Consider the following 12822-nt stretch of genomic DNA (forward strand, 5'->3'; position numbering starts at 1 on the left):
CTTTTCCTACTGAAGAGAAGGAGGGTGGAAGATTAGTGTCAAGGGAGAACTGGGGCTGGCGTTTCCCTTCATCTATTTTTAGCCCTAAATCCACTCCTCAAATCTGGTTATAAATATACAGTTTCCCTCTATGCCTTTTTGGCTGTCCCCACACACATTCCTCTGTGTGGGAAGAGAAGGGCTCACACTTTTTTGTTTCAGTCAAATTTCAGATCAAGACTTCTTTTGGTCAGGGCTGATTCTCTAGGTTATGAGTTCCTCTTCGTTTGTCATGTGAACTACATCCTCTAATTGTGATTACTGAATTTGAGCTTCTCATTCAAGTTCTGATAATAGTGCCTGAGTTAAAATAAAATCAATTTTTTTCATCTATTTAATTTTTTAAAAATAAGAATAATCTATACCAGTGATTTCCATCTCAAATGAACATAGGCCACTAAACTACACATGAGGATACTTGTAGACCACACATTAAATTAGAAAATCACAAATTAACATTATTTTTGATCTATTGTATTTAAATTTTTTGTTAAATATTTCCCAACTGCATTTTAATCTGGTTTGGGTATATTGTGGCCGATATTAGGAGGTACTTGACCTCTAATCTGAGCATGTATATTAAGACCATCTTCATTGAATTTCATAAGGGAATTTGATAGACTTTCACAAATGATATTCCACAATAGATCACATTTTTCTAATCTTTTAGCTGATGCAAAAATATAGATTAGGGAACAGTAAATCATTACCCATGGACCAAATCTGGTACCCTGCAAACTAAGAATGGTAACTTGTAGACCATATTAAAATAGACATGAACTGCAGGCCATACTTTGTGCATTCCAGGTATAAATAATATTAAATATTATACTGGGTTTATTATCTTTTTCTTGTAACAGTATTTTATTTTTCCCCAATCACGTGTAAAAACTATTTTTAACATTCATTCCTAAAAATTTTGAGTTCCAAATTCTCTCCTTCCCTCTTTTCCCTCCCCCAAGAGAATAAGCAATTTGATACAATACATTCATGTGCAATCAGGCAAAACTTATTTCTATATTAAAAAAAAAAAGTAAAATAAGATGCAGACCCCCAAAAAAGTAAGAAAAAAGTGAAAAATAATATGCTTGGATCTGTATTCAGATGCCATAAATTCTTTCTCTGGAGGTAGACAGCATTTTTTTTTATCATGAATCCTTTGTGATTGTCTTAGGTTATTGTATTGCTGAGAATAGCTAAGTCATTCACAGTTGATCATTGTACAGTGTTGCTGTTACTGTATACAATGTTCTCCTGGTTCAACTCACTTCACTTTGTATCAGTTTATATAAGTCTTCCAGATTTTTTTGAAATCACTCTGTTCATCATTTCATATAGCACAATAATACTCCATTACAATCATATACCACAACTTGTTCAGCCATCCCTAATTGATGGGCATCCCCTCATTCCCAATTCTTTGCTTCCACAAAAAGAGCTGCTATAAATATTTTTGTACAAGTAGGTCCTTTTCCTTTTTTAAAAAAATCTCTTTTAAATTCAGACCTAAAAGTGGTATTGCTAGATCAAAGAGTATGCACAGTTTTATATAGGCTTATTATTTGTTAAATATAAAAAGCATTTGGTTCAGTTATACAAAATGTGACTTCAATGGTTCTCTCCATCTACAAAGTAGTGAATATAGAATCTAGGTCTTTAAGGAATTTTAGAGACTTTCTAACCCTTCATTTCACAAATGAAAAAACTGAGGCCCAGGGAATTAATTGTCTTGTCCAAGGTTATACAAGTAACTTTAGAGGAGAACTTTGAAAACAGGCTTCTAACTCCAGATTCAACCATAAATATAATAAAATGGGATAAATAAGATATGAAAGTGCTTTGAAAATTTAATAAATTCTATAATAAAACACAAGGGATGGTGTTTATTAGGGAAATTAAATTCGGTAAACATTAATGATCACCTCCTATATACAAGGCTTTTTACTGGGGTTCTGGAAGTACAAAGATATATATTACACAGACTCTGTTATCAAGATGTTCAGAGTAAAATGGCAAAGAAAAATGAATTTATTGAAGCAATTAGAGTATTTAGGTGAAATTTAGGTAAAAGAAATCCCTTTGATCTGGATGGAGTCAGGAAAGCTTCATGAAGGTGGTCACGCTTGGACTTTGAAGGAAGAGGAAGAAGGATCTTAACATTGTAGGGCATCCTGTTTAGATAACCAGGAGTGTGCCCAGAAGAAGGTAGACAAGATAGGAAAGAACCATAAATCCATGTAAGTAAGGATTGCTTAAAGGAAGCAGGGATGTTTATCCTGAGGAAGAGAAGGCTTAGATGTGGGATATGATACTTGTGCTCAAGTATTTGAAGGGCTGTGTTGACTAAGAGGATTTAAATTTATTTTGCTTGACCTGGGAGACAGAACTAGACACCATGGGTAGATGTTAGAGACAATTTAGGCCTCATGTAAGGGAAAACTTCCCAAGCATTAGAGCTATCTTAAAGTGGACTACGCTGCCTTGGTATGTTGCCTCTCACTTGAGGTCTTTAAGCAAAGGATAGATGACCAGTTGTCAGGTATATTGTAGGGGATGTATTTTCTTACTTGTTAGCTGGGTGATCTTGGGCAAGTCATTTAACCCTGTGTGCCTCAGTTTCCTCACCTATAAAATAAGTTGGAGAAGGAAATGTCAAACCATTTCTGTATCTTGCTAAGAAAACCCCAGATGGAGTCATGAAGAGTCAGCCATGAATGAAAAACAACTCAATAACATTCTTTTGGGAGACACAGATTGGACTAAAAGGCCTCCAAGGTGCATATCAACTTTGAGATTCTACGAAGAGGTATAAATAGGGCAGGGGAAGTCTGTTCCAGACGTGTGGGACCGTATGAACCACAGCACAGGAAGAGAAAGATACCCAGAGAAACTGGTTGATGTTGTTCAGTATTAAGAACACTTTCTTTTCACTTGAGCTTCTTCAAGAGGAACATTTGTTGTCCAGTTAGGCTCCCAAATCTCATCTTGACAAGCTGACTGGCAGGGCTAATTTTAGGGGAGAGAAGCAGCCCATCCCAGTGCAGGCTCTCACGAACATCCCTGAGAATTCGAGCATTCTAGAGCAACTGGGTCACATTGGTACAGCCTCAGTGACCCAGGAACAGGTGTGATAGAAATGAACAAAGAGCTAACCCTGGCTCTGAGGTAGAACAAGGGTGAGAATGGGAGAAGAGGCAGGAGAAAATGCTTATTAATAATGTTATTAAGAACAATAATATTATTATTAGATATCCCCACAGTGTTTGGCAGTAACTTTGGAGAGAGTTGTAAGAACATGACCCTCAGTCACAGAATCATAGATCTGTAACTGGAGAATAAAAATAACAGGCCTTCTAGTCCAACCTTTGTATTTTCCAGATGAAGAAGCCAGAAAGCGAAAATGATTTGTTCAAAGCCTGCATGAACGCAGTACCTCTGACAATCTTTCTATTAATTGTTGTCATTCGGTCATTTTTCATTCAGGTCTGACTAAATTATTGTTATCCTAAGGTTTTCTTGGCAAGAATGCTGGAATGGTTTACCATTTCCTCCTCCAGCTCATCTCACAGAGAAGGAAACAGAGACAAACAACATCAAGTGACTAACCTAGGCTCACACAGCTAGTAAGTGTTTGAGGCTGGATTGGAACTTAGGAAAATCAGTCTTTCCAAGTCCAACACTCTATTCACTAACCCACCTAGCTTAATTGGTAGCAGGCTATTAATTTTGTCTCTACTTTTTTCCTAACTTTATTTTTCTTAGTATATATGAAAATTCTTGGTTAAAACCCAGTGTGAAATTTTTCTTGAATCTCCCATCCAGGATATCACTAGCTTGCTCCATACTATCTATGAAGTAGTCGATTCCTCAGTCAACCATTCCCCTACATCCAGCAAGACTCTGCGGGTGAAACTCACAGTGGCTCCAGATGGGAGTCAGAAGAGGAAGAGTATTTTGCTCAATCATGCTGGTAAGAATCAATGGTAAACTGTAGAAGGGAAGAAAACAAGAGTACAAATAAATTAACCCCCCCTTTTTTGTGAGGTTCACCTCTGCAGAGAGGGTTGGGGTGGGGGGATGGCAAGTGAATTTCTTCATAGAGGAATTACAGAAATCAATTGCCATACAAGAAAAGGAAAGAAATTGCTGACTCTCGAGTTTAAAAGGCAAAGGCTTCTGACTTGAAGGGTAAGACTTGAACTGAGACCTGAAGAATTTGGATCAATGGAATGGTAAAAGGAAAGGCTTTTATTTTAGAATGACAAAAACAAAGGCAGGAAGAGATGTGACATTTCAGTTCTGAAACAATTACAGGGTCTGTCTCAGGAAGGAGAGAGATTCTGGAACTAGATTATAGAATATTGGACTGGGAAATCAATAGGTGGAAGAATTATTAAGGGAAAATGGAGTATCCACCAAGTGTTTTGTGTTTAGATCATATTGGATAAGAGGTTCCTTTTTACCACACCAACTTAACCCTGGGTCCTATGCTAGTTTCTTATTAGCTTTCGTAGCCTTATTTTTGGGAAGTTGTGATTCACAAATACCTTTTTTAAAAATGTCTCTTGAGGCAAAAACTTGGACCAATGCATAACTGACTGACTTTGGATTCCAGAAACTTAAGAAATGTCTGTAGAGTACAAAATAGTATTAGGAGAAATACAAAGCCAAATATGATATGTTCTCCTGCCTTTCAGGAGCTTAGATCTAGGGGAGAATGATCAGACATATACAAACAGATAAATGTAACACAAAATAAAGTACATTGAGGGTGCAAATGAAGGACAAAGTACTATGACATCAAATGAAGTTGGATGAAAATTAGACCCTCATTGGACATTGTTTCTGTGCTTTCCTGGGTATGGGGGACAGACCTACCAAGCTTGAGGCGCAGAGCAGAGAGCAAGACCAATGAAGAGCTGAGGAGCTTGGAGAAGAAACAACGTGCTCCTCTCAGGTAAGGAATATCCTCATTGGGGACTGGCAAAAATTGAGGCTGTTCAAGATAATTGTATAACTATGTATACATATATTGGATTTAACATGTATTTTAACATGTATTGGATTACCTGCCATCTCTGGGAGGGAAGGAGATGGGAAAGGAGGGGAAAATTTGAAACACAAAGTTTTGCAAGGGTCAATGTTGAAAAGTTACCCATGCATGTGATTTGTAAATAAAAAGCTTTAATGAAAAAAAAAAAAAAAAAGATTGAGGCTGCTCTTTGAAAGGACCTCATGGGAAAGGGCTCCAAAGGTTTCAGCTGATCAGCAAGAATTTGGGGCATGGTTACTTCTGGGGGAAGCTTGAAAAGAAAGAAAAGTGGTTCTTGCCCTTAAAGAGCCTACAGTCTAGTAACAGAAACAAACAAACAAAAAGAAACAGTTAAGGGGTGACCATTTTTTAGTATAATTCCCTCTTGGATAAGGAAGCTGAGACCCAGAAAGGTAAAAATCTGCAATTGTACAATTGTTTATTGGTCTCTTACTATGTGTAAGACAAAGATTTGAGAATACTAGAAGGCTGCATTTGTAGGTGTCAGGCTGGGTAATCATGACTACTCGCGCTATAGGAGGTGAAAAGAACGAGATAGATGTGGGTCAGCCTGATGAGGGAAGGTATGGGGCAAGCAGGACCTTGAAGGATGGAGTGGGATTGGAATGAGAAGAGGGAATTCTGGGAATTAGGGAACAATTCCGGTAGCATGAGCAAAGGTTCAGGATGGGGGATATGAATAGTATTTTGGGGGAACAACAAAAAGTCTGACCTGACTAAATTGGAAAGTTGATTAAAGAAAAGGATTGAGATATTATAAAGTAGATGATTTGGAATGAGAAGGCTTGGGTTCCAATCCTAGTTCTATTACTTAGTAACTTTAATTTATAGACCAAACAAGGTAAAGTGACTGTCACTTTACCTCTTTTGGTCGGGGTTCATCAGGAAATCTCTGGGTTCCTTCCCACTCTAATTTCTCTAAAATGGAGGATTGTGGAGGACCTCAAATATCATCAGAAAGGGGAAACCTCTTACTCTGTAGATAAACCTTACCTGTCCTCCTGCCCTCAGGCTGGCCCACTTGCTGCTGCTGAGACTATGAAGCACTATTTTGAAGCTGCACTTCCAGGAATTTAATAATTCCTCTCTGGGTTCTTTCCATTGTATCGTACCCACTTTATTTCCTGTAACCTATCTCCCCTACTTATTTGTGAAGTTGCTCAGATGCCTCTCTGTTCCCTTCCAGGTACCATGGAGATGCCCACTTGGAGCAATCTGGGCGCTACCACCATTGTGTGGATGAGAACATTGAAAGAAGAAACCACTATTTAGATCTTGCAGGGATAGAAAACTACACATCCAAGTTTGGACCAGGTAAAGAAATCCCTCGAGGGTAGGGCAAGTTTGATTGCTGCTTAATAATTCATCCGAATGAGCATCCCTGTGCTAGTTGAAGAAGTCCCTTATGTTGACTTCTGGGATCATTTAAAACCAGTCATTTCATAATGAATTCAATAAGCATTTATCTCATGTATACTGTGTATAGCTTGTTGTACTAGGTAAGAGAAAAATACAAGTTTACCTGGGAAAGAAAGGTCCTGCTTTCATGGAGTACAGGGTTTAGCACAGTGATAAGACATTGAAAGAGAGAACTGTAACCATTATATGAAAAGTATATTTGAAAAGTTACAAATCAGAGTATCAAGGGAGGTCCCAGGAGATTATTACTGACCAGGAGAATCACAGAAGACTTCATGAAGAAAGTGGCATTTGAGTTTAATTTGAGGGACGAATAAAAATCCAGGAGGTAAAGAAGTGGGATGGGGGCAAGGGTAAGAAAAGACACTCTAGACTTGGGGGACACTGTAAACCAAGACTGTTAAAGTGCAGAGCACGCTCAGAAAGCAGAGGTTTGTCCAGTTTGACTGGAGCATGGAATACACAGAAGGGACTGTATTAAATAAGCTGGAAGGTGGTTTGAGCGGCATCCTACTTTGTGAACGTCAATAATACGTATATATATATATATATATATATATATATTTTTTTTTTTTTTGAGCTGGTAGACAGTAAGGGTGCATGGGAGTTGAGTTCAAGAATGAGAAAGAGAAGGCAGTGGGAAAGCTAGCACAGGCGCCAGAGAAATTATTACTTCATGTCCGATAGTTCAGAAAGGACAATTGAGGTAGATGACACTGTGGGGTGAGAGAAAATCAGCCTTGTGATCAGTTATATAGCAGGGTCTTGTAGCTCTATGCTGTTCCAGGGTGTGGGGAGTACCGGAGAAATGGGAAAATTCTCTTTCTGTGAAATCTGTCTCTGTTCAGGGCTGTGAGCTCATGCTCAGAGGTATTAGAGAACTGACTCTGCTTGTTGCTTCCTAGGCTCTCCTTCCCAGAAGCCTGAGCTGCCCACCAGAGTCCCCATCCAGACTCGATCTCGCTCCCACGAACCCGAAACCATCCATGTGCACCACAGGAAGTCCCAGGGGGCAGAACCGGGCCCCTTTCACTTCATGGACATTCCATACGCCAAGATTGCAGAAGTCCAGCAGCGCCTCCGGGGTGGTCAGGATCTGAGCAAGCACTTTGTAAAGTCCCCCAAAGCCCAGAGCAAAAACGTGGGGTCAGCCCACCCGGGGAGGGGAGCAAGAAGCAAATCGATCCTGGGACCTACCATCCCCTTGGCTTCCCCAACGGCCCGCCCTGTCCCACCCTACCTCCTTGGCCCGGCCCCGCCAGGGCACAAGAAACACAAGCAGAGAGCCAAGGAAAGCCAGCAGATGTGCAAAAGCCTGCAGCCCCCTGGGAGCACAGTGGTGGAGAAGGAACATGTGCGAGATCTGCCCGCGGTTGTGCTGTACGAGGGCCAGGTGGGGCAAATGGTCCAGAGACACGAACATCACCACCACCACGAACATCACCACCATTACCACCACTTCTACCAGACATAGAGCAGCCCCACCCACACTCAAGAGACCCCCACCCCCACCGCAGTATGAAGGAACCCCTCTCCCAAGATGTCCAACTCCCAAGGCATTATTATTCTTATTCATAATTATTCTTCTTGTTGTTGTTACTTCACTAATATCCAACTAGTCTCCATTTTAGAAACTATATGGAAACACAGAAACTTACCTTAATTTATATATTGTGGAAACTGCATAGCTTACTTAATTAACAACTTGTGAATTTTTGTAGCGGCTTGTGAGGATGGCAGAGGCAGTCCCTGGCTGTCAGAACTGGGCTCTCCCTGCAGATGGTCATTGCACAGGGAGGGAGGGGGCGCAGGGCCACCACCATAAGCCAGTGGTTCCTTGGCTTCCATTTCCCCTCCTGTACTCCAGCCTTCCCCCGGCAAACTTGGCTGCCTGGTCCTGCTTCCAGAGACCTTTAGAATTGCTGAGACGACAAACTGTTGCTACCTCTTAGTATTACTTAGATTTTAATTTGCCCCTTAATTGATTGTAATGTGCTCCGGGGGGGTTTTGATGGACTCTGGTTACATGGCCTGTTTGGTGTCTGGTAGGCCTAATTCCTATCCCTGGGAATGTTAGCTGTGCTTGTCATTGGAGTTACCCCAAACAGCAACCTCCTCGTCTGAATCCCAGATTCTTTTCTGAAGGCAATCCTGACTGTTCTATGATGGAAAAATCAGGAAACCCCCTTCTCTCCTCTTCTCCTTCGCTCTTAAGGGAAGTACATGTACATACATGTAGCTGAAGTCTGTCTCTGAAACCACACTTGTTTTGGAAAACCACTGGAAAAGGGAGTGACCACAGGAACATGGGCGCAGGACCGTTGTTTTGGTTTTTTTGAGTCCTGCCTTCAACAAAATTGGGCCTGTTCCCAGCTGTTGTGTGTTGGCTTTTCCTTCTGAAATCGTTGTTGTGACTGAGAATGTTAAAAACCCTTTCCCCTTATAGTGCTGGCAAATATATTGTACATACCTACATAATTATATAAATATAGCTATTTATAGAGACAGATATTATTTTGTCTCTATATATATTTATATAAATATACACACTCAGGTACATTTTCTTGTGTTGTAGAAATCTGTGATTTGATTCTCTGAAATATAATTATTGTCCCAGGAGATGGGTTTTCACGTGTAAGTGGCTGTGGTCGGGGATATGTGGTTTAATTTTACCCCCTAGTGGGGTCTGCCCCTGTGTTCTTTTAAGCAAGCATACCACACTTTCTCCTCTCCCGCCTTCTCTTTAAGAGGGACAGGATCAGGCAGACCTGAAGGAGAGAGGCTGGGGAAATAGGGTCAGAGGGCACTGGCAGCATTGGGCAGAACTGAACATTGGGCCTGGGCGGCCAATCCACAGGAAGGGTTGCAGTCTGGCTGCGTGGTGAAGGCTGGACGTGGCCAGAAAGAAGGAGAAAAGGGGCACGCTGAGCATTTCATGTGTGTGTGTGTGAGTTTCAACTCCTACCTTTTCCTGCTCTCTCTGGTGAGGGTACTTTTGGCTTCAGGTTGTCATGGAGTGGGAGAGGGGGTCTGTGGAATATTTTGGAGGATGCTGGGTCCGTTTTGGAATGCTTTCCTTTTTATGTAGTGGGTTCCCAGCATCCTATAGCTTTGAGAATAGAATATGGATGTCTGGCTCTCCTGGGCCTCTGGAGAACAGGGATGGTTTTCCAAAGGAACATTTTCAGAGACATTTCAGAGAAGATCTTCTTTTTTCTCCCCCTTCAATCTTAGAGGAGGAATCCGAGCCTTTCCCCCATATGCTTATTTGGATCAAAACAGTAGCTTTGGGGACTTAAACCAGGGAGAACTCCAAAACCCTTCCACTATTACAGCCTGCCTTTCTTTTCCTTTTCCTACTCCCGAAGCTGCATGTCTCTCAAGATCTTCTCTGTCCCTCTATAATTGAAGTTTCTTTAAAAAGAAAAAAAAGCGAGAGGAGAAAAAACAATCTAGAAACTTGTCAGTTCTCTATTCTGTTTTATTTAGGGATTTCTCATCTTGGTCTACAGGCGCTTAGATGGATTTTCCAGTTTCCAAACAACTGTCCCCCCTCACCCCCCACCACCCGCATCTCCCCACTCACATAATTACACAGAAGACTGAATTATCTGTACATGGTGGTTCCGGCTTTTCTGCCCCCGGAATTGTTCCAGGAAGCCCCTCCGACTCTCTTTATATTGTCTTTTTACTCTGTGTGTGGGGATGTGTGTATACACACGCACACACAATATGCCTATTATATATGTACGCACACATATATAATTACGGACTGGAGAGAGAAGGCATCTCCACGTTGAGCAGAAGGAATAAGCTTATTTATATTCTCGTGTTAATGAAGTCTGGTGTGTTGGAGTGACTCGTGTTGTGAAGCATGCAAACACCAGAATGTACATTCCAGCTGTCAGCGGCGTCACGCCATTGTTCTCGGAGAGGCGGAGGGGGCTCCCCCCGCGACAGAGGATTGCCAATTAGGGTTTTTGGCAAAGGGGAGCAGACAGGAGCTGCCGCTGTTACTTTCTTCCTTGTTTCTTTCTTTTCAAATATCCTTTTTTAAATCACAAATCATTACAGGGCCAAAGGGATCGGGGGAATTTTTAAAATGCCAAGAACATCCCTTGAATGTGTTTCGGGGAGGGGAGGCGGGGCGGGGCAGGTGGGAGGCGGGGGGCGGCGGAGGAGCCGCTTGAAGTCCCCCCAAAGAGCAGCTTGTCAGAGACGCTAACAGCGGCAATCACGCCCGCCCTTGCATCTCATCGCTGACTCCCAACTCCCCTGTCAGCATTCCCGCTAATGAAAGTGGACTCCTGGAATATGCTCTCGCGATTGATCGAATCTTTGAAATTCATTTTCCTGCCTCGCCTCGCCGCCTCCTCCCCCTCCCTCCCACCAGCCCCCCCACCTCTACCCCCGGATCCAAAAGACAAGCTCTGTCATGGGGTGATCATGTGAAAGGTCCCATGAATATTAATACTGTCACAGACCTACTTGCAGACACGGGCAGGGTTTAGCTCCTGTGGCAGGGGGAGGCTTTAGTTTGGAACTTTCTATCCACGCCATCCCCTCTCCCCATCCGCCCCCTCCCCCCAACCTATGTTTCCTGATGTTTGCTTTTCAGTATTTTGTATAGTAACTAGAGATGGTTTTGACTAAATGCTTTATTTATTTAATAGCAAAAAAAAAAAATGTGCTGAGAGGAATTCTCCTTAATTAAAGTTTTACTAGTTCAGAAAGTCTTGCATCTTTCCTTGTTGTGGTGGGGTTTTGGGGTCCCTCTCTCACAAACTTTTCCAAAAACATTCAATTAAACTCATCCTCTGGATGCCTGTTTTCCTGCTTGCCTCTGAATTTTGGAATGCTTAATCAGTTAATCAATAAGCATTTATGAATTGCTTACTAATATGCTATACTCTCTCTGCCAGAGGATACAAACAGAATTAATAAACCCCAACTTTGACTTTTACCTCTTCATCTCTATTTTGGTATGAGGGAGTCCTTCCTGGGAGAACTAGGGTTCAATTATTGACTTTTGGGGGTGGCTAGATGGCTCAGTGGATAGAGTAAGGGATCTGGGGTCAGGAAGGACCAAAGTTCAAATTTGGCCTCAGGCACTTCTTATCTATGTGACTCTGTGCAAGTCATTTAATTTCTATTTACCTTAATCCTCCAGAGAAGGAAATGGCAAACCACTTTAGTATTTTTGCCAAGAAAGCCTCATTTGAGAAACACTGGTTCTCAAAGTCAAGTCCAGAGATTCTCTGGTGGTCTCTGAAACCCTTTCAGAAGGTCTGCAAATTCAAATTAGTTTTTTTTCTAATATGGTAAATATCAATATAACCACATAAACAAAAATTCTTTAGACAGATCCTCAATAGTTTTTAAAATAGTATAAAGATAGAACAAAAGTTTGAGAACCACTGGAGAGGTTGTGAAGTATAAGATACAACTGAATGACTGAACAACAAATGGGCCCTTCATTTCTAGGGCTGTGCTCACAGTGCCCATATGCCCCATCTTAGGTGCACCTGTCAAACGGGAAAGTCTCAACCCTGATTTGTAACAATGACTTCTTTTTATCTCTGTGTCCAGGTGATGCTATTCTTCCAATTGCCTGGGTGAGGAAATTGAGGAACAGGACAAAATGACCTTTCTAAAGTCTTTCAGCTGGATAGTAAAAGAACTCAAGATTCCTGATTTGTGACCTAGTAGTCTTTTCTGGTTCATACATGGTCAGAATTCATATTGCTTCCCTTCCCATAGGTCAGGGAAGAAGGGCATAGAATGCCAGCAGGCCTGAATGAAATAGTCAATAAACATTTATTAAGGATTTCAAATGGGCCAGGCACCATGTTAAGAGATAGGGAAACAAAAGGAAACAAAAGACTGTTCCTGTCCTTAGGAAATTTACAATCTAATGGGAACAATAAACAAATATATGAAAAGCTAACAAAGAGTACATATAAAAAAACCTGATTATAAAGAACTTTAAGTGACAGAGAAGTTTATATTCTATTCCAGGAGCAATGTGGAGCCCATGAAGCTGCTTGAAGAAGGGAATGGCACTCCATTGCCTTCTCTTTCTCAAGGCACTGACATTGGGAATCTGCCCTGCAGAAAAATAGCAGAAATGCCCATTGGGGTTACACATAGGCTGAATCTTGAGCAGAAAACCCTGTGTGTTCATGAATTTGATCTCAATTTCCTCCAAGTCAATTCAAATGAAATTTAACCTATACAATGGAAGGAACATTGAATTTAAACATCAGCTGGTGACTGTGAACAATTCATTGACTGTTTTTACATTTCAGCGG

General features: G+C 41.3%; 1 protein-coding gene across 2 annotated transcripts in view; it reads left to right on the top strand.

Annotated features, from left to right (window-relative positions):
* Positions 1-11333, top strand: part of NKD1 (NKD inhibitor of WNT signaling pathway 1) — a 111311-nt gene extending 99978 nt beyond the window's left edge. For both annotated transcript variants that reach the window (XM_051979819.1, XM_051979820.1), the window contains 4 exons: positions 3862-4009; positions 4912-4996; positions 6279-6406; positions 7417-11333. In XM_051979819.1, coding sequence (XP_051835779.1) covers positions 3862-4009; positions 4912-4996; positions 6279-6406; positions 7417-7985 — 930 coding nt within the window. In that variant the 3' untranslated portion in view covers positions 7986-11333. The remainder of the gene's footprint in view (positions 1-3861; positions 4010-4911; positions 4997-6278; positions 6407-7416) is intronic.
* Positions 11334-12822: the final 1489 nt, after the last annotated feature.

Source organism: Antechinus flavipes, chromosome 2, assembly GCF_016432865.1.
Source record: "Antechinus flavipes isolate AdamAnt ecotype Samford, QLD, Australia chromosome 2, AdamAnt_v2, whole genome shotgun sequence".
Lineage (NCBI taxonomy): Eukaryota > Metazoa > Chordata > Mammalia > Dasyuromorphia > Dasyuridae > Antechinus > Antechinus flavipes.